Genomic DNA, 22,949 nt, shown 5'->3' on the forward strand with positions numbered 1-22,949 from the left:
CATGGTAAGCAAGCGTAGATATGTCAAAACATGGCCATGGAAGAGATGATTACCTAATGGAAAATAGAAGTGGAATGGAATCTGATATGTGATGAAGCTTTGCCTCCTTGCCACGAAATTCCAATGCCCCTTTAGGGTTAGGGTTTCAGCTTCTTAAATAGGATGGATTAGGTGTTCTCATGGGCTTTTTAATAAGTGATTTATCCATAAGAATAAAAGTGTGAAGTGAGGTGTAAGATGTTGTTATTTTGGGCCAAACTTAAGTGAATGGATGTCCAATGCATGGCCAAAAGAGGTAAAAAAAACGTGACTGGTTTATGCAGCATGCTTAGAAAATCTGATTGGGCCAGCCAGACCCAAAATCTGCCTAGAAAATCAAGTCATGGTGCCCACTTTAAATGAATGTATCTCTCAAACCATGGATCCAAATGAGATGATTCCAAAAGTATGTGAAAGAGGACATGGCAAGGTACAATTGTTGTGAAGAAATTATTTTCAAATAATGCCTTGAAGTGAAAGAAAACTGGACAAGAAGTCTTGAAAATTTTTGAAGGTTTTGGACTTAGAAAATTTTCTAAGTGTCCTAAAAAAATGTCTCACTTTGACTAAGCATAACTTTCTCAATTCTAATCCAAATGGAGCAAACTTTATATCTCTAGAAAGCTTGGAACAAGAGGAACAACTTTCATGTTGTAGAAATTTTCAAATGGAGCTTTTATCTTGATGAAAAATGGGCTTAAATTGAATGCAACGATCATGAAAACTTGCCCTAAATGGAAAGTCAACCATTTCCAAATTAAGTAACTTTTCCAATTCCTGATTAAATGATGAATCCATGATCCAACCTTGACCAAATTTCACATGTAGGATCCCCTAGGCATGTATTTTGAGATTCCACTCTCAAAATGTCAGGAGTTGACTTTTCTGGCCCCACAGTTGACTTTTCATAAACTGTCTGATTCCTGATTCCATTGATCAATTGAAGCACTTCTAGCTCAAATAAAGAGCTGATTTCTTGTATATAGACCCTTGTGGACATATGGAGGGCCATGGAAAAGAGTTTCACCCAAAGAATCAGAAATAAATTGATTTTATACCAATCCCTAGTTTTAGGGCAAAATGATCAAGAACTGATTGCACTGAATGCCAATGGATCTTTCTGAGATAATTGTGAATCTTCCTAGGCCAAGATGCCTCTCTAATCATGACATGGATGAGCTCCTCTACTTCCAACCAAACATTTCCTGTTGCAGGTAGCCATGAAACCCTAATTTCTGATTAAATCCATATGAACACTCTGATAGCTTTGAATCCTTCACTGATGAACTGAGGACCATAATAAGATACTTGGACCCCCCTGAGACCCTTGAGACTTGTATACTTAGAAAATGAATTCCAATTCTCAATCTTGCTTTGTGTGGGCTCCTTCTGTTAAGGAGTGATCGACCAAAACCTGATCTCCATGTCACTAATGCAGTATGCAATGAGTATGACCTAATATGATGCTAATGAAGTGTAAAACATAATCCCATGCTTCCAGGAAAAATGAAGGGTAAACTTTGGGGTATTAAAAAGATCAAGGACATATAGTCCATTGTTCATTTGTGCAGTAGCATAGAATATATCATTCAAATAAATTGAGCAACAATTGTTCTTTATTATAAATGAAAAACCAAACTTGTCCAAACAAGAAACGGAAATAATATTCCTGCTAATTGCAGGTACATAATAACAGTTCTCTAACTGAATTATTAAACCACTAGGTAAAGTCAATACATAAGTTCCTACGGCTAAAGCAGCAACCTGTGCTCCATTGCCAACTCGTAGGTCAACTTCACCTTTTGCCAATTCTCTACTCCCCTTTAGTCCCTGCACATTGGTACAAATGTGAGAACCGCATCCAATATCTAATACCCATGATGCAAAAGTAGATAAATTAATTTCAATAACAAAAATACCTGAAGTTGAAGTCTCTACTCCATTCTTCTTATCTTCTAGTGTCCGGTCTTACCGCAATGGAAGCAGGTGCCTTCCTTTGTTATGCCTCAACTAGGCTTCAAAGCAGCAACAGTGGGATTGGGTTTGGAAATTTCCTTGCCTTTCCCTTTATCACCCTGCTTGGTGGGTCTTTTGTTCTGTCTCTTTCCATTTCCGATGATCAGAATGGACTTCCCTTTTGACTTCAGATTCTACTAAGTAGTTCTTAACATGACTAGCAGTTCAGGAAGAGATTTGTCCATACCATTCATATTGAAATTTATGACAAATTGACTGAATATATCTGGCAACGATTGCAAGATCAAACCAGTCGCAAGTTCCTTTCCGAGGGGAAAACCCAACCTCTCAAGGTTTTCCACATACCCAATCATCTTGAGCACATGGGGACCTACAGGGGCTTCCTCAGCTAACTTGCCTTGAAAGAGGACTTTTGAAACTTCAAACCTTTCATGTCTTTCTTGCTTTTGATAGAGCATCTTCAGGTGTTCGATCATATCGAACGCTGCCATATTCTCATGTTGCTTTTCCAACTCTGAGTTCATGGTAGCTAGCATGAGACAAGCAGTTTCATTGGCATCATCGACATGCTTCTTATAAGTATCTCTTTCTGCCTTAGGTGCAGAACTAGGAGGTTCCTCTTCAGGAACAGGTTTCTCCAAGACATACAGCTTTCTATCATGTTTGAGGACAATCCTCAGATTTCGGTGTCAATCTAGAAAATTTGTCCCAGACAATTTTTCCTTGTCAAGGATTGACCGCAAAATGTTCTTAGAGGTGTTTGTTGTCATGGTAATCTACATGAAAATAATGAAAATATAAGTATCAATAACATATTTAATTAGGCCTTTAATTAAATATGCTCCCACTATTTTACTCAAAACAAATGACCCTTACCATTTGATTCAGAAAATCTCGTTGGAAGATTTTCTAGTGGGTCGAGATCCATATTTCACTTTGTTTTAAGTCCGCGTAGGCGGATTACACAAAACTAGGTTATTTAGGTAGGAACTCCTTCCAATTGTATCTAATACAACTCTCGAATATTTTAGTTGGGTGAATAACTCCTTATTCCAATCCATCACATGGATCATTTCCAACTCTTGCTTCTAAACATATGAAATCTTATTATAATTTGTTTAGTTAAGTTTGACCCATTGTTTTAACAATTGGATATTATAATTATCCCATCGCACCTTACTAATATAGAACATGCACCTCGCGTAGGCGAAACCTACATTATCCGATACTAGTCTTGATGAGTGCTAAAACTTGGAAAACATAAACTTAATATTTAATTAGAGGGAATTTGCAATTATTCTGATCCCACCGACTTATTTATCATATAAATCGTCTCTCACATGCATCAACATACATTCACATGCATCAACATACATAATGAAACAGTTATGGTCCCTAGCGCAATTGTTCTCCCAAGCCAATGAGAGAACCTAAGCTAACCTAATAACGATCTAAGCTTCTCCAAGCAAGATCTTCAAGGTTGTCCTCCTTTGATATTGAATTCTTCTCTTTCTTCATAACATTACATTACATAAAAGAAACTCGTTTTACATACGAGGGAGTGAGATGAGAAAAGAAGTTACATTAAGAGATTAAAAGAGTGGCACGACACGCAGGTCGTATTTTAAAATCCCAAAATAAAATAAAGGAAAACTAAGGCCATAATCGATCACCACAAGACAATTATAATAAACACATTATTATTATTATTAATTTTAATTCTTTTAATAAATTAAAACCAAATTAAATTTCGGCGACCGATCACACTACGCAGAGTTAGTCGGGGTTCCGCTGCCCGGTCACAAAACAGAAAAACAAAGAATACAGACTTTGTGAATGTGACGACCGTCACAAAGCATGTCACGACCGTCACGTCCAGCCTGTCACGACCGTCACAGGCCCATCACGAACGTCACACGGCCAAAATCAGCGCTTTGAAACTGTCAACAGAAGCGATCCAACAGGCTCTCAATTCGCATAACTCTTTGATAGCACAACCCTTGCGCTGTCATTAACCCTAATGCACCAATTTCAGACCGTCAAACACACCTCGATTGTTGATTCAGTATGATTGATCAACAGGTCATTGCTTCACCATACTAATGTCGAATCAAGAAGCAAACGACCATTGATCGCTCAAAGGAAAACAACCATTAAGTGTTTGAATGAACGAAACAGAAACAGTATATCATATATATCGTATTTTGCATTAGGATTACTTATATCATATATATAACTTTATTGATCTCAATTGCATAACCTATGGACGATCGATGTATTGTTGCTTCACCATACCAATGTCGGATTCTGAAGCATAGTCAACATCAATCATCCAAATCATACACACATGATACCAAATTTAATTACTCGTTTATTCTTTGATTCATTATGTCTTTTAATCATATTAATACAGAAAATAAACAGCTATCAGATGCATGGTTTCGTAAGTGGCTCTGATACCACTGAAGGAGAATAGCGATCCAAAACGCAGCGGAATTTAAAATTTTCTCCTTTAGTGATCCTTACGAATGGGCATGATCAGTGATAGAATCGTTATCTCTTGTGACGATTGAAACCTTTGATGCAGGTCTACAGAGCAATCACGAACGTTGAACGATGACAACGCCTCTACTCAGTCCACTCGAACGAATTCCTTCAATCTCAGTGCTAGCTGCTACGAATGAAGGCTTTGAGTGTGTGTGTGTGTGTGTGTGTGTGTGTGTGTGTGTGTGTGTGTGTGTGTGTGTGTGTGTGTGTGTGTGTGTGTGTGAGAGAGAGAGAGAGAGAGAGAAACAAAATTGCAACTGCACAAATGCTTCTGCACAAGGGTTCTATTTATAGAACCACTTGTGTGGGCTGTAAGCTAAAAAGCTCACTTAAGTGTATATGGCTCATATCTTATAATATGCCAAAATCACTTAAGCGCATGGTACCTTACCATATTTCGTATTCTACCGAAGTACATTGTACCTTCCGATGTTCTACAATTCACTTAAGTACACCGTACCTTACGGTGTTCCTTAGTTACTCTATCTCTCATCAATCCGTCCTTTTGTGTGTGACCCTGTAGGTTTTCGCGGCATTGGCAATTATATTAAATCACGTATTTAACATAATAAATAGTGAGTGGTATCTAGCAACACATCACTGCTACCCAAGACACAAAAATGTCATGTGATCTGACAAATCCTTTTGTGATAATACTTATGTGTACAATTACCCTTTTACCCTTATGTCTATATTGAACACAAGGCATAGACCGTGTCATCCTTGTCCAGTTCAATATTGGGCCCATAGACATTTATCCTGTTACGCAGGATGGGAAAATTCCATCTAGGTCACTCATGTCCCTTAGCATGCTTCGTGGAGTACCCATCAACTGTCTTTATGGTCATCCAGTTACGGACAATGTTTGATCAGCAATAAGGCACTCGACTCTACATCTAGGGTCCATATTGGTTTCAAGTCGAAGGGTGGTATACATTATTATCACCATGAGAATAACTTATGACACTTTGCATAACATTCTATATAGTATTCTCATAGCGGGTCAATCCAGTATAAATATTACTCTTAATATTCATACCTATGTTTAAGACTTGATAACTCCTTATCCATGATCCATGAGATGTGATCATCAGTCTACATACATAATAGTCTTAATGCTTTAATGTTATCCCACTTCACAATAAAGCTCAACTATGGATACTTTAAGAATAGTGTCCTTATGTTTAATGTGATCTCATGATTAAGTCACACTTGATACATTAAACGGACTAGCTATTCTAGGGACTTTATTAAACAAACATAATATAGAAAAAAAACTTTTATTATTAATAAATAATTCGATACAAGTACCAAAAGTATTGGCCTCTAGGGCTTACACCAACAACTAGTCCATACAAAAATGAAGAAGATAACGAAGATAATTAACCTAACTAATTATTAACTAAAGTTGAAATTTAAAAATGAATTGAAATTGCTATGACCTATTAGTATTCTACTTGTTAGTGGTTAGAAATATAATTGATTGTTGATTGAATTGTGATGAGAAAAGAAATTGAAATGTTTATTGAATGTTAAAGTGAATTAATTAGGATTAGTGTGATGTTATGAACTGAATTTGAAGTGATGTGAAAATGTATTGTAAAAAAAGTAGCTTGCATATGTAACTGGTTAACCCTCTTGGTTAACCGGTTACCAACATAAATTTTGGTGAACTATATTGAATCCATTATATGTTATGTATTGGAACTTGTTTTGGTATGGTTAAGTATGTTGGAATTGTTGTTTTGAAATAGACCTGCTATGAAATAATGGAGGCTATACTTTGAATTGGCCATATGAAATATGGTTTTGGACCGTTCTTAGTCTTTTGTATTGTTATGTATGTTGGTTTGTGTATGGTGCAGGACTGGTTGGTGTGGTCATGGCTTGGCTTTGAAGATAACATCTTTATGACATGCAAGGTTGGCAAGGCAAGAAGAATTATGCCATGTCATATCATGGATTACTTGGCCATGAAGAAAACTTGGGTGTGAAGCAACTTGAGAAGATGGAAGAGTGAAGATCAAAGCGAATTTGAAATGGAATTAGGTCTTAGGAAAGTCAGTTGTCCAAAAAAAGTCAATGGTCAACAGTTGACCAAAAGTCAAATGTTGACAAAAAGTCAACTATTAGAAACTTATTTCTTTTTTCAATGTAATTCCATTTCTTGTAGTTTGTGATGCTTTGTAATAGCTTATGACGTTGTATTTGATTCTTGTATTTTGATTGTTGACTTGCAATACATTTACTTGGTCAACCTTTCGAAGGCTTAATGAAATTTCTTCCTTGTTTGAACTTGAACCCTATTTTGAATGATAGTCATTGTTTGATTCTGAATTGTAGAAATAATTGTAGTAATGGTCAAGCATAATAGGTAAACATGACTTTGGTCAACAAAAAGCCAGCCTTCCATGGTTGACTTTGTTGACCAAAGTCAAACCCGAATAATGTCTTCCAAATTCATAACCATAATGCAATCCACATAAACAAAGATCTCAAACCAAAAATTAGGATTTCAAGAGATGAACAAACCAAGTCAATGTAATAGAATCCATATGTTTGATACCCACATATGACATGGAAGAAAACCCTAACCCATGAGAATGTTATGTCAATTGCCAAGAATCCAATCTTTGTGTCATAAATAGCAAGAAATTTTGAATCAATGATGTGTATGCAATTGTGAATGAATATCTTATGATGGATGATTATGGCATATGAATATGCAGATGGAATGAGCCACAAGCCAGATGAAAAGTATAAAGTTTGGCAAATTTTGGGGTATGACACATGAGTCTTAAGGAAAAGTAAATTTTTTCTGACATATCGGGAAAAACTATGCTAAACAATGAAAGTACTGGTGAGGATAAGGATTTTGGTCATCCTAAAACCATTAGATTAAAACCCATAATATCAGTTGAATACCGTCCTTTTGCCAACCTAGTTAGGGAAAATACCGTGAGTAGCAACAAGGTTAATATCGATGTTAGTGAGAATGCAGATCAGTGTATCATTCTTCCTCTTCATGAGGATATTAAGTTAAAATGGAAGTATTTGTATCAAATTGAAATAGCCCTTGTAAGGACATTGTCAAAAGAAATCTTGACAACGGAAGAAGATGTTCTACTTCTGGGAAAGTCATTAAGAAAGACAATAAGAGTCTTAAGAAAGCTCTCGTGTGTGTTGATAACAATATGATAAAGCATGTCTTTCATCAAATATTTTCTGGTGATAAGTTAGGAGAGATGATCTACTTTTCTTATTTTCAAATAAAGGACTACACACGTGATAGGAATTGCACTCAACTACTAGAGAGCAACAACGTTATCAACGATGTCATCAAAAGGGTAATGAAGATGTCAACTAGGATGTGTCAGTCAACATATGTGACATGCTCAGAAGAAGGATGAACAAGGTGCTCTTGTTAATTCTAAAATAAATAGAAGGCTTGTTCAATCGGGTGAACCTAAGACAAATGATGTAGCAAATGTCCTAGATAGTGTATCCATCTTAAGGAAAGAAGTTGGAAGGAAAATAATTCACAAGGATGTCACAAGTAGTCAGAAATGGAAGAAGGATCTTCAAAGGTGGACTGCAACCATAAAGGAGCCAAGTGTAGAAGTTCGTTATTGCAAAGGAGTCTTGAAAAGTTCTGGGATAATAAAGAATTCTACTAATAATGGTCATAGTTGTATAAAAAGCTGGTAAAAGAGCCTGGAAAGTTACATGATAGAGGAAAGGTTGTGAAACCTTCATATTCTACTCTAGATTAATTAGAAATAAGCAAAGTTCCCTCGAGTTTCAATATTATGAAGAGAAGTATCTGCAAATGAGGTTGCAGGCAGTGTTGGATACTAGAACTTGTTAAAGGTGATTGAGGTTAAAGATGTTAGTTTTTCTCATAGGATGCAGAGGATCAGACATATGCCAACTACTGGGATAAACGTATTAAGAATTGAGTAGATGAATCTAATGATAAGGAGTAACCTTGGTATTTGCATTTGTTAGGAAGGCGTGCAAACATGGAAAATCAGTTTCTCTCCTTTTTTCAGTCAAAACTGATTTTATTTTAGTCAAGACTTCTTTTTATATGGATTAGTGTGACGTGTAGAAAAATGGTATATATTTATTATCTTGTTCCTATATTTCTAGGTATAATTTGCCCTCATCATGATTCAAAAGAAGAGTTCTTTCTTTAAGGAAATCAGTATCATGAAGAATATTGAGAGGTTTATGAAGGCTGAGAGAAATAAGTCAAGAGGGGTTGATCGTGCTTCTTCTACATATGCACTTGGTGGAGCATCGGGTGGAACATCTATGGCTAGAAAGACATCAACACCTAAGGTGAAGAAGTAGAAGAATAATCATGTGCAAGATAATGACTCAGAGAAAGAATAAGGTTCCTTCTTAAGCCTTAGAACCGGGTGATATGGAGATTTCCAAGCAATCCTTTTTGTTGCTTGATGGATATATAACATTTCCTTAACTTTTTGGATCTTTAAAGGCTCTATAGACTCTCTAGACATGTTAAATAAACATATCTAATGTGTGTGCATCTCTGGATGTTGTTCTGGTTGTTGTACTCATGTTTTTGGTTGTGTATATGCTAACATACTAACTTATACATGACTGACATCTAAGTGTTATTTGATACTAACCCTTTGCCAAATTATGGCAAAAGGGGGAGTGGTAGTATTGTTGAATGATTAGGTAACACATGTTTTGTTTAGTACTAACAATCTCTGATAAGTGCTAATGTTGTGCTCACATGCTAGAGAATCTGGCAAGACATCTAGCCCTTATGATGTGAGCTTTAGTGTTAGTAATATTCTTTGCATATTATGATATCAACTACTAACTCCTTGTGTGTGCATGACTAACTATGTGAATGATTCCATATTTATATATGTTAGTTAGTAAGATTGCATGCTAGTAACTATGATCTAACTAGATTCATGCATGACTAAGTCTCTGAATGATTGTATGGTTGTCTGTTTGGTTTGGAGCAACTGAATGGATTATGTGTAAGCATTTGAATATTAATGCTACTGGCTTTTGTTGTTGCTACTAGTGTATAACTCGGATAATTGGAAGATGGATGTTGTTTCTGATTGTATGCTCTGATAGTCCAAGTAGTTCTACTAGTTGTCACTTGGAAGAAGTTCTATTTATCTTGAAGAGTTTTTTTACCACAATTTGCTAAAGGGGGGATTGTAGTTCCTATTGAATTGTCTGTTTAGATTGATTACATTTAGCAAAACAACAAAACGGAGAAGTGTCAAAGTGTTCAAGATTGTTCTATCTTGCTTAAGCTGTATAAGGGACACGTGTTGGAGTGATGCTCCAGCATGCTGGTATGACATTTGGGTCTTTCTCAACAGGTGTCAGATCGATGTGTTTTGAATGAATCTTTTGAGAAGATTCAATTATATTTTATTGCTTTTATTTGACAATATGATTAGGTGATTTGTTTGACAGTTCGAAGAAGATTGATTCGAATTTAAATGAATATTTATATTTGAATTTAAATTGAAGCAAATCATATCTTTTTTGAGATATTTATGGAACAGATAATATCCAATATATCCTAAATTAATTCTAAACGAAATCAAATCTCAAATCTATAAAGAAAAGCCCAGAATTATTATGCTATATAAAGAGCACAAAATTTACATTGGAAGCCAAGCAATACATTGAAGATTTTTGAGTGCTAGGGTTTATTTTGAGTCCTTGTTTTTGCTATATGTACACCTCTATGTTTCAGTAACTTGACATAGAAGGTTTGTCTAAATTTTAGTGGTAGTATTCAACATTGTTTATTGAGTTCTAATCTCCAATCACAGGTTGTGTGATTGAGAAGAAAGTGAGTAGATTCTCATGTTTAGGGGGGGGGGCCTAAATAGAAAGTCATTGGGAAGTGTTATGAAGAGACATTGGACAACATAAAGTGCGTTGTTGTTTATAAGACTAATTGTACTAAACTACTAATAACGAATTTCCTTTCTTGGATTGTGGATTCATCCCCCCAAACGTATGTGTGGTTTCACCGAATTGGATAAACAACTACCATGTTATTTACTATTTTTTGCTATATCATCTAATTCTTGTCATTGTAGTGTTTCTGGTTTAAACTGTCGAATCATTTGTCTAAGACATCGTCTTCGACATTTGTTCCTTGACGAATATAATTTCAATTAGTATAAGAGTAAGCACCCTAGCCTGTTGGGTGAGCTCCATGGAAGATATATTTTGTTCAAGTTGGAGAATTTTAAAAAAGGAGGAGTTGTTTATCAACCAAAGATTTTTCATAATCCTCCAAAGATTGTTGACAGTTATGAAGAATGTGATGTTCAAGCAGAATGTAATTCTGAAGAATATGTCAAACTCAAGAAGAGATTTAGTAAAGTCTTGAGAAGACTTGAAAAACATTCTAGGAAGAATGTCCCCACCATTGTCAAGAACGTTCAGCGGAAAGAGAATAACGGTGAAAGACAAAATATCAATTATTCCTACAGGTGGAAAGGTATCCAATATCTGAATTGCAAAGACTTTGGTCATATTCAAGATGAATGCTTAATGATTTCAAAGGAACAAAGAATAATCTTTAATATCAAGAATGACGAAGAAGGTGAAGATGAGCATGGAAACAATGGTGTTTCTGTCAAAAATATGCATTCTGATGAACAATCAAATTCAAAGAAAATGTGCATTGCTTCTATTTAGAAACCATAATGCAGAATGTCAGATAACATGTTTCAGCATCAGATTAAACATGAGTACTAGTTTATTAAGTATGTCTCCTTCATTCCCATGTACTTCTGTAAGATGTATGGTAGTCAACCACACTATGAAAAGCTATATCCATTATGAAATAAGAAGCTTCAAAGACAATGGCAACAAGTTTGACTTTGGCAAACCAAATATCATTGTTGTTTGTTTCTCGCACAAGGAATACTCTTGTAAAGATTGGAATCTTGAAAGAAATTGCATTAGTCAAATGAAAGGAGAAAGAAACCTTATTGTACCTTGCGATGGCCATAAGAGAAAGAAATATCTTAATTATGGATCCAAACTATCCAATTTGGCAAGTTAATTAAAAGAAAATATGGCTTACTTACATCATAATAGTGCCACTTACATATTAATTTTAATAACAAGCTTTTACATTACAAAACCCATAATACAAGTCAAAGCAGAAAAACAGTTGTATTCATAACTTCTTTTAAAGGTCAGGGACAAGCTTCACAAAAAGTTTGTCGCTGCCCATTAAGCTACGTCACATAAGCAAACTACTATTAGGACTCAACTCGCTCAAAAACCAACAAAAAAAAAACATGCTAAACAAGTAATTCACAGATACCAACTACCAAACAACCTAGAAAACACACCTTAGCTACAATTTGCTAACACTCAACTACTTGATAACATTAGTTAAGATGTCTTGTAACCCTTAGATCAGATTTGACATCCTTCTTCTATGACGATACAATGTTACTCTCAAATTTGAATCTGATGATGTAACCATTGTACTTCGAGGACTAATAACTTTTGATTCCAATTCATTGCACTTAGGCCTTTCTGAATGAATGATAGTATTTGGAACATTATTTGTTCCAATATGTCGAGACTTTCCCGTTGAACTTCGCAGTATTGTTTTGATGCGAAGATCTGAATAACTTAATGATTGTGAACATGGGAACTGGATTGAACTTCTGGTGACTATTGATCTTAAACTTTTTGTTCTGCTACCGATTTCTTGTTCAGCTGCAATTTGCCTATGCCGACTAGCAACAGTTGAGTTCATGAATCGAGGTACTGAATTGGAGAGTCTTTGAATAGACTTCTTAGATGCTTTAGGTGTTTCAGTGACCTCTTTGAAATCATCTTTGAGGTTAGTAGAAGTTTCCAAGTCATCACTTTCCTTAAGACTACATGTGGTTGGAACGAGCTTTTTATTCTCGCTTAACTTTAACTCAACTTTCTGTATTTGATCCCTTAAACTCTGACGCTCTTTTTCGGCTTCCATAATGTCTTCCTCGAGCTCCATAATCTTCTTCTCCATTTGCTTTTTCAATTCCTACGGTACACAAATGTATGCAGTAAGCAATGTTCAAACAGCTTACACTGAGGAACTTGGTTTAAGACAAGGTTTAGTAAGTTTACCATAGGTGCTTCTTTATTGGACTCTATTGCTCTTGCTCTCTTTGCAAAGTTTAAAGAACAAATCGTCTCGCAAACATCTTCTTCGGAAGGGCTAATGTGCACGAGCATCAAGACCTTGGAGCCATCACCTTAAGCATTTAATAATAAAGATTAGACATTTTAAATTACAAGGAAAAAAACCAGAAAATGAACCTAAAATAAAACATGAACTGTCCATATTACATCTGCACATGGTTGGTTCATTCAGATGTCTCATTGTTCTTACTCTAGTCTCTCAATTACTCATTATTTTCTACGCAAAAGTTGACTGTATTTGCAATTTAGAGAAGAAAGCAGTATCATACCGAGAGAATCTCTCAGTAGCTGGGTCAGCTTGCTATTTCTGCAAACAAAGAAACATAAAATTGACGAGGCTAGTTTTGAAACATTGTCAGAGTAAAGCTTTTTACACTGTTAATCAATAACAGCGGCAGAATACTTGCCTGTAAGGCACATGACACCTCTTTCTCTTCAAAGCTGCAAGGACATCAGCTAGAGCTGAAAGAGAAAGATTAATAGCCCGACCTTCGTCAAGTGTTAGTCCTCTGGCCCCGGTTTTTAGCAATCGTTCGCTGCCTCCAAGATCAACCATCCACAACTTACTTGTTTCGCTTTTGGCTTCGGAAGAATCCCCACGTCTAAATATGTTTATCCTTGTCAAGCTAGATATATAAAGCTAAACAGATAAAGTAACTATCAAGCAGAGAAAACCATGAAAATGTTTTGGAGTATCTAATTAGAACTGTGACTCACCAGTGCGACCTGCTTGATGCCTGGTTTACATTTGTCCACGAGGTTGATCTGAATCGTTTTCCTTTGTTGTACCACCATCTTGCTTTAGCACTATCGGAAATTTGCACTTCTGAGAGACCCTCAATTTCCACCAATCCCTTTGGATCTGTTTGGATGTTGAGATTGCTGTAAAAGTAGTTGGTGAGCCACAGTGTTCTCAAGTAGAATTGATTCTAACTTGAAGCTAGAATCTGAAATTTTTGCCTCTACAATTGATTTTTAGCCTCAAATTTATTGATTAGCCCAGTTTTACATAAAAAAGTCAACTTATATTCAATTAACTTTTAGGCAGAATCAAATTTTAGTGAAAAAAAGTAAAAAGGTTACCACTTAGTGAGAGGTTCATGTGTTCTACAAGACTGTCTTGGAGACAGCAGATCCCTGACATGGCCCATGTAAACTTCCAACATACTCATTGAAAAAGTAAAAGAGGACGAAGCATCCATTGACGCTTGACGAAAGAGTTCTTCAATAGCTCGAGGAATAATCCCTAACTGCTCATTTGTACCATCCTAAAATTAATCATATACAATCAGAAACCACAACATACATTGGATAACATTAATTAGCAGATGAACACAATTTTGACATCACTGACCATGGTGAATGTCTTGCCTGTGCCGGTTTGACCATAAGCGAAAACGCACACATTGTGCCCGTCCATTGCAGATCTTAGAATTGGCTCCACTTCAACAAAAACACTTTCTGCAGATGTTCATACAATGGTAAACACAGTAAAATTTGGTACAAATATCAAATAACTAAAATTAGGTAACACAACAAAATGGAATTTGATAGAGTACTAACCTTGAGTTGTATCTTGATGAAAAACCTTATCAAACGCAAACTCTTTCCTTGTCCCACCAAACTTAACTCGAACTCTCTCTGATTCAGCTGATACAGGTTCATAATTTCTTCTCTTCTCTTTCGAAAGATTCGGTCGAATCCTACAAAACACTCTAATGCTCCCTGAATAACAAAATGAAGATTTTCAACCCTCTAATAAAAATAACATATTAACATATAATAGAAACCCCAATTAAGACTCTACCTTTGATATCCAATATCTTACTCAATGCTTGTCTCCTCTTTCCATCCACTATTCTCTGCTTCAGCCTCAGTTCCTCAACCTCTCCTGCATAAAACAAAACAAAATCAGCAACATTTATTTGACTTTCACATATTTAATTCAACAAAAACCAAAAAAGGAAATAAAAAGATTTCTAATTTATCTATACTTTGTAAATTGGATATCAAGTGTTGAATCTCGTTGTTTTGTTGCTCAGGAACAACAGCCACATCAGTGTAAACTTTTGAAACCGGTAATAACCCTTCAACTGAATCAGAGTTTGAAACCTGAGTTTCAGTTTCTGAAGGCAGCAGCTGAGTCTGGTCTTCTCCATTAGAAAGCAACATATTTCCACTCACAAGTGAGAGAAGTTTCTAGAGGCTTTTGCAAAACGACAAGAAGCTAGAACATGAATAATGAAGCATGCGTTATGGTGAAGCTAATCATGTAGAGAAGAAGAAAAGAAAAACAATAACCGTGATTTCTGTAACGTAAACGAAAAACCAGAAAAAAAGAAAAGAAAAAAGTGAGGTTGAAAGAAAGGAAGCACTGATTTTGAAGCAGGGTGTGAAAATTAAGGAATAGTATATTGTAAAAAAAATAAAGTGTTGGGTTAGTTAGAATGATTGAAGAGTTTGGTTGTAATTTGGAAATAAAATATGATTGGACAGTGTCATTTGGTGGAGCCTGATTGTGATTACGGATAATGATAGTAATAAAGGAAAAAGATTAGTGGTGTAATAGAAGAATTGAAGTGTAAAGTTGTATGTATTGGGGAGGGAGCGTGAGGAGTGTTGGTTAGAGAGAATTGAACAGGGTGTGTGTCAGTGTTTTTCTTTCTTTCTTTTGAGTAAATACTTTGACTAGACGCAAGGGAGAACGTGGTTGGTTGGTTGGTACTTCCTTTCTGCCAATACTATATGGGTCTCTGTCTCGCAACTTGGTTGGGCATCCGATTACGGATAATGGATACAGCTTTCTATATGTTCATCCATCGTAGTGCAAAAATATTTTTAATATTTGATAAGAGATATTTTAATAAAAATATCATTTTATCTTTTATTTATTTATTTATTTTAATTTATATAAAATAATCAATTGTATCATTCATTCTGACACGGGAGGAATAGTATTTTAACATCTAAAATTTAATACATGTATTGTCATATTGTAAACAAATATACTCCAACAAAATCGAAGAAAAAAAAATACTTTCCACCAACACCATATAAATTCTTTAGACTTAATTAAGATTCCACAATAGAATCAAAATTCATCAATAAACAATGAGACGTAGTTTGTTGTGGTGGTTCTGGACTTCTGATTCAGTTGGGAAGGAGGATTTACCTGCATGGTTAGTATTCCATCACTCAAATAAAAGAGTGAAAAAATAATATTTGAATGAGAATGAATTTGAATATCTGAGAATTTGATGGGATGTCAAATATCACCGGGAATGGGCGCATTTAATGACCTTCTCGATATAAGTAATGTTTTGCTGGGAACAAATGATGTGTTTTTGGGCTAATTGACGATGATGTTTCCTCTTTCTTAGAGCACTTTAGTACTTTGATCAGTTTTTGATGAAATTTCAATCATTGGTGATACATGTAACGCCCCAAATTTTCGAGTAATTGTTTAATTAAATTTTAATTGTCTTTTCTTAATTATTTTGGTGATAGAAGACTTTATGTGATTTATTTGGTATGTTGTGGAGTTGTACGAGGTTGTGTATAATTAATATGAATTATCACCATTTTTCATTAATTTAAAAATAATAGAGATTGGGTAAAATATGAAATAGTGGGATATGGGGTGGGAATAGAATAATGAGGAAATTGGTATGGTAAGAGTAAGAGCCCAAAAAGTAGGGGAGAAATAGAAATATTAGTAATTGGAATTAGGTTTTTAATTTAAAAAGAAAAATAAGGAGAAAAGGTTGGAAGAGAAAAAAAGAGTATGTGAGAATTTGGGCAAAGACACAAAAGTGGAAAAGAGACAATCCTAGATTGCAGAAGAACACCATAACCAAAATCTTGAATATTTGCTAGAAATTAAGATAGAAGGGGAATTACTCGAATATGGATGTCAAATGCATGAAGGATAGAGAGATATCTTCACACTTCTCTAGGTTTTCTCATGTTTTCCACCATTGATGATGCTTATGTGTTTTTGAAAAAAGGTTGTGTAAATTTTGTTATGATTGTTGTGAAATGTATGAAATTTGTGTTTTGTTTTGTGCTAAAAATTATACATGATGTGATGATATGAATTTGGATACTATTGTTTATGTGAGTATGAATTTGTATTATGAAAATGATGATGAAATTGCATGATAAATTAGTGTCAATGTATAACTAAGGTTGTTTTGATGAGGTTTTTATTTAACATAATATGGGTGATGTGTTTCTATTTGATTTGGGTGAATTGGGGTTGAAATTGGAGCTTTAGGAATGCTCCAATGGTAAAAAAATGCATATTCTACAATCTACATAGCGCTGATGGGCGTCACTGACGTGATAGGATGACCGACATGCAGCTGGGAAAACTGGAAGACGTCAGCATGGTGACGAGCCGATTGTCATGGTCCCTGAGACGGGCTTCTGGCCTAGGCGTCAGCAGAGTGACAATTTTGTGGGAGAGAGAGAAAGGGTGATGACTGTCATCCTGGTGACGGGTTACCGTCAATCCCTACTATAACACCCTGGGTTCAATCATTTGATTTAATCAAATTATTTAACATTGTATTCAAATTGTTGGCATGTTAAATTTTATATGATGTAGTTGTGGGGTAAGTGTCCTTGAAATATAGGTATTACGAGAGTATGAGTTAGGCCTTGGTGTTTAAAATTATTAAGAGTTTTAATGAATTTTAGAATAATATTTATATTTATTTTATAATTATAATAATAAGGAAAATTAGATGTGTAGAGAAAGTGAAGGTAAGGTTGGGAATAAAGAAGATATGGAGGATAAAATGGGGATTACAATGGTAAGTTTGAGGGCATTATAGAAATAGTATATTTTGGAAGGAAAGAAGTCTTGGAACAAAATAAAGATTTGAGAACCTAAAGAGTCAGAACGAGTTTTTTTGGGAGTTGGATCAAAAGAGGCAAAGAGGAAGAACAAAGGCTTAAGGTTTAAGAACTCTAGGAAATCAAAGGGGATTTTGGCTGGAAATCAGGTAAGGGGGGATGTGTTTCTTTAATGGGTGTTAGAACATGTGTGGTAGATGGATGAACCCTTAACCTCCTTAGGATTGAGTATTATATATCTAAAGTCTAATGGTGTGTTATCATTATTAATTGTATGATGAATTAGGGTAAAATTGTGTATTATATATGTTTATATGTTGTTTAGATATTGTTGATCATGATATGCCGTTGATTGTTGTTTTAAGGTTTTTTTTAACCTTGATTGTGTTCTTGATGATTTAAAGATGATGATGTGTGGTGACATGATGTTGACTCTTGAAAACTATGAGTAAGATGATGAATTAGAAACCTATAACCATAGAAAAATGAGTTTTAATTGTTGGGTTTTCGTGGTATGAGTTTTTGGTGCATTTAGGAGTGTTTAGATGGTCAAAAAGATGATTTTTGGAAAAATTTGTAGTATGTGTCGAACTATGAAGGTCATGTGTCGAACTATGAAGGTCATGTGTCGACCTATAAATGTCATGTGTTAACCTATGAAGGTCATGAGTCGACACATGCAAGCGGCACATGATTCAGAACATACAGGCTTTAAAAATGCAACACATGTGCCTACCTGTAATCATATGTGTCGACATATAGGCAAAATAATTCTTTTATGAATCGACCTATGGACCGTATGTGTCGACACATGAACTAATTTTCCGCTTAAAAACTTTCTTTTTCAGTATGAAACCTTTTCTAATGTATTTCAAAAAGGCTTATAGGCTTCCTAAGGCTAAGTTACACTCATAGTGGTCAATTGTCAATCGTAGAGAGGTTTATGGTGATTTGTTTGATTATTTAGTGAATCATTACAATGAAAGTGATAATGTGTTGTTATTCTTAGGTAACATGATATGAATGAATGCCATGTAATAATGTATGATGAGTTGTTGTTGTTTGTTGATGTTAATAGCATTATAACATGAATTGATGATTGCATGAAGAATTATGTGATACTTGAATGATGAAATGTGTGTAAGGGAATACTTTATGGTTAACTTTTATGTGTTAATTTCATGTTATTTGAGAGTCATGCATCATGGTGTACGGACTTCGGTCCAGTTTTGGTGAGCCTCGATCCTATGGTGATGGATCGGGTTCGAGTAGCTAATTCCTATTATGGGGAATTAGTGAAGCGTTACCTAGGGTGACGGTAGCTATTTTTGGTGTGCTCCAGTTCCAAGAGGGAATCGATCCTATGGTGGGGATCATGGAGTGAGATGAACCTGAGTGTTCATATTTGGTACCACGTGCATGTCGAGTTGGTGTTGAGTGCATTACATAAGTGTTGCATTATGTTAATTGTTGATGATGTGTTATTGGATGAGAATACTTGGTGCGTTAGTGTTAATTGAGCATTGTGTAGGTTGATATTATGAAATAATTTACTTCCACTTGCTTTTCACCGTTGATTATTAAAGTGTATTCTCATCCCTTTTGTTTGAATGTTGTTTTTACATGGGCATCATGCAGATACTCAGGAGTAGTTTTGTTGCATAAGTGGAAGGCAGCTCTCGGAATGACTTCCCATAGTTGTCGTTTCTTTTAGTAGGGTCTTGCTCTGGTCAATGTACCATTGGATTAGGAACATTATGTTTTAACTTCTTTTGTCATTGTGTTTTCGACGAGGTTTAAATGGTGATGATGTGAACATCATGATATTTGTTATTGCATTATGAAGTTCGAAGTTATGAGATTTTATACCTTGAATTGCAATTACCAATTGTTTGATTGATTCCGTTGTAATGATACCTTAAGTGAAGGTGAGCAGACGATAACATGTGCTGTGTGATAAGTCTTGTAACCCGTGTTACGAAGCATGATTGATTTTGATGTGTGTGATGCCCTTGTAGTCGTATTTTTAATCAAATTATGTGTTACAATTACGTGTGGGGTTTAGGGTGTTACAACTACAATTGACCGATTCAGACTAGTTGACTTAATTTTTCGAGTTGTTTCTGATGGTTGTGACTGTTTAATATTATTTGGTGAGTTAGGGCACAGTGTCGTGATGAAATCAATTATCAATGATGTATTAATGTGTATTAATATGTTATAAGTATGTTGGTGAATGTTATCATACAATGTTGCATTATGGTGAACAATGGGGTTCATATAAGAACTATTGGTGAGGATTTTTATATTACATTGTTGTTGCATTTTCATGCATCATATATATCAGAGTTAAGGATTAATGATGATTGGTAATGGGACTAAATTAGTAATATAACTATAATGTCCAAATATTGGTGATGATATTGTTCAGTAACATAACTAAGACATTCAATTGGTGAGTAGGATGGTACCATATGCATTTGGTGATGAGGAGATGAGTATGTTGCATATACATCTGTTCTAATGATTGGTGATTGAAATACCCCAAAATTTACCCTCTCTTTCTTACCTTTTGCTTTGCATCATTTTCATACATGAAACCATATCATGCATCATCATGACCATTGAATTTGGTCATTGGCCCACAAGCATGGCCACATTCTTAATTTAATCTAAACATTAGTGTTTTCACTTTTGTTTACTTGTTAACTAACCAAAGCATCATAAGAGTGGTACTTGTTTATTTCCTTGTTCGTGTAGGTGATCATGTCTCAATTCAAGATTAAACAATGATCATTATGGCCAAGAAAGATGCAAGTTGTGGTTCATTGATTCAAGGGTGGTTCATGTGTTTATTTTCATGTCATTTCACTCATTCTTCAAGCCATCATCAAGATCATTTAAGCCCTAATCAAGTTTTCTTAAAGGGATGCTTTTCCATCATCAATTTGGATTTGGATGCAAGAAAACTTCAAGGTTGCACAAATTGGCACAAGTTTGGTTGACCTAATTTGCAAGAATGGCTCACTTTTGGTCGAAACTGTTGGTGTAAGCCCTAGAGGCCAATACTTTTGGTACTTGTATCGAATTATTTATTAATAATAAAAAGGATTTTTCTTTATTATGTTTGTTTAATAAAGTCCCTAGAATAGCTAGTCCGTTTAATGTATCAAGTATGACTTGATCATGAGATCACATTAAACATAAGGACACTATTATTAAAGTATCTGTAGTCGAGCTTTATTGTGAAGTGGGATAACATTAAAGCATAAAGACTATTATGTATATAGACTGATGATCACATCTCATGGATCATGGATAAGGAGTTATCAAGTCTTAAACATAGGTATGAATATTAAGAGTAATATTTATACTGGATTGACCCGCTATGAAAATACTATATAGAATGTTATGCAAAGTGTCATAAGTTATTCTCATGGTGATAATGGTGTATACCACCCTTCGACCTGAAACCACTATGGACCCTAGATGTAGAGTCGAGTGCTTTATTGCTGATCAAATATTGTCCGTAACTGGATAACCATAAAGACAGTTGATGGGTACTCCACGAAGCATGCTGAGGGACATGAGTGACCTAGATGGAATTTGTCCATCATGCATAACAGGATAAATGTCTATGGGCCCAATATTGAACTGGACAAGGATGACACGGTCTATGCCTTGTGTTTAATATAGACATAAGGGCAAAAGGATAATTATACGCATAAGTATTATCACAGAAGGATTTGTCAGATCACATGACATTTTCGTGTCTTGGGTAGCAGTGATGTGTTGCTAGATACCGCTCACTGTTTATTATGTTAAATACGTGATTTAATATAATTGTCAATGTCGCGAAAACCTACAGGGTCATACACAAAGGACGGATTGATGAGAGATAGAGTAACTAAGGAACACCGTAAGGTACGATGTACTTAAGTGAATTGTAGAACATCGTAAGGTACGGTGTACTTAAGTAGAATACGAAATATGGTAAGGTACCATGCGCTTAAGTGATTTTGGGCATATTATAAGATATGGGCCACATACACTTAAGTGGGCTTTTTAGCTTGAAGCCCACACAAGTGGTTCTATAAATAGAACCCTTGTGCAGAAACATTCATTGCGGTTGCATTTTCGTTTTCTCTTTCTCTCTCTCACTCAAAGCCTTCATTCATAGCAGCTAGAACTGAGATTGAAGGAATCCGTTCGTGTGGACTAAGTAGAGGCGTTGTCATCATTCAACGTTCGTGATTGCTCTGTAGATCTGCATCAAAGGTTTCAATCGTCACAAGAGGCAACTATTCTATCACTGCTCATGCCCATTCGTAAGGATCACTAAAGGAGAAAATTTTAATTTCCGCTGCGTTTTGGAATGCCATTCTCCTTCAGTGGTATTAGAGCCACTTACGTAACCATGCATCAGATAGTTGTTTATTTTCTGTATTAATATGATTAAAAGACAGAATGAATCAAAGAATAAACGAGTAATTAAATTTGGCATCATGTGTGTACGATTTAGATGATTGATGTTGACTATGCTTCGGAACCGACATTAGTATGGTGAAGCAGCGATACATCGATCGTCCATAGGTTACACAATTGAGACTGATCAACTTATATATGATATAAGTAATCCTAATGCAAAGTATAGTATATATGATATACTGTTTCTATTTCGTTCATTCAAACACTAAATGGTTGTTTTCCTTTGAGCGGTCAATGGTCATTTGCTTCGGAATCCGACATTAGTATGGTGAAGCAATGACCTGTTGATCAATCATATTGAATCAACAATCGAGGTGTGTTTGGCGGTCTGAAATTGGTGCATTAGGTTTAGTGACGGCACAAGGGTTGTGCCGTCAAGGAGTTGTGAATTAAGGGCTTGTTAGAACATGTCTGTTGACTGTTTCAAAGCGCTGGTTTTTTGGTCGCGTGACGATCGTCATGGCTGCGTGACGATCGTCATGGCTGCGTGACGTTCGTCATGGGTCTGTGACGGTCGTAACAAGCTGGACGTGACGGTCGTAACATGCTTGTGACGGTCGTCACATTCACAGAGTCAGAATTCTCGGGGTTTCTATTTTGTGACTGTGCAAGAGTTGTGTTGATGCAAAACGATGTCGATTTCAAATGAATTGTTCATTAAAAATTTTGGACAGGGGCGCTGCCCCCCTGACCGAGCAGCGGACCCTTGGCTAACTCTGCGTAGTGTGATCGGTCGCTGAAATTTAATTTGGTTTTAAATAATTAAAAGAATTAAAATTAATAATAGTGTGTTTATTATT

The 22,949-nt window shown here is 35.5% G+C and overlaps 1 protein-coding gene across 1 annotated transcript; it reads right to left on the reverse strand.

Annotated features, from left to right (window-relative positions):
* Window positions 1–11,677: 11,677 nt before the first annotated feature.
* On the reverse strand, window positions 11,678–15,498 carry LOC127092828 (kinesin-like protein KIN-14U). The gene is made up of 10 exons (XM_051031718.1): window positions 14,796–15,498; window positions 14,609–14,692; window positions 14,365–14,526; window positions 14,156–14,262; window positions 13,885–14,069; window positions 13,519–13,683; window positions 13,209–13,427; window positions 13,071–13,108; window positions 12,727–12,854; window positions 11,678–12,640 (listed from the first exon to the last, which is right to left on the reverse strand). Exons 1-10 carry the CDS (start codon window positions 14,971–14,973, stop codon window positions 12,014–12,016), a joined length of 1,893 nt encoding a protein of 630 aa, XP_050887675.1. The 5' UTR covers window positions 14,974–15,498; the 3' UTR covers window positions 11,678–12,013.
* Between the last annotated feature and the right edge of the window lie 7,451 nt (window positions 15,499–22,949).

This window comes from Lathyrus oleraceus, chromosome 6 (assembly GCF_024323335.1).
Source record: "Lathyrus oleraceus cultivar Zhongwan6 chromosome 6, CAAS_Psat_ZW6_1.0, whole genome shotgun sequence".
Classification (NCBI taxonomy): domain Eukaryota; kingdom Viridiplantae; phylum Streptophyta; class Magnoliopsida; order Fabales; family Fabaceae; genus Lathyrus; species Lathyrus oleraceus.

What these genes read in the sequence shown, in the direction of transcription:
- LOC127092828 (XM_051031718.1), bottom strand. Translation starts at nt 14,973, where the DNA reads ATGTTGCTTTCTAATGGAGAAGACCAGACTCAGCTGCTGCCTTCAGAA. An exon ending in TAAGATATTGGATATCAAAG is followed by an intron (nt 14,527 to 14,608) that starts GTAGAGTCTTAA and finishes TTTGTTATTCAG; the next exon opens with GGAGCATTAGAGTGTTTTGT. An exon ending in CCAATAAAGAAGCACCTATG is followed by an intron (nt 12,641 to 12,726) that starts GTAAACTTACTA and finishes TGTGTACCGTAG; the next exon opens with GAATTGAAAAAGCAAATGGA.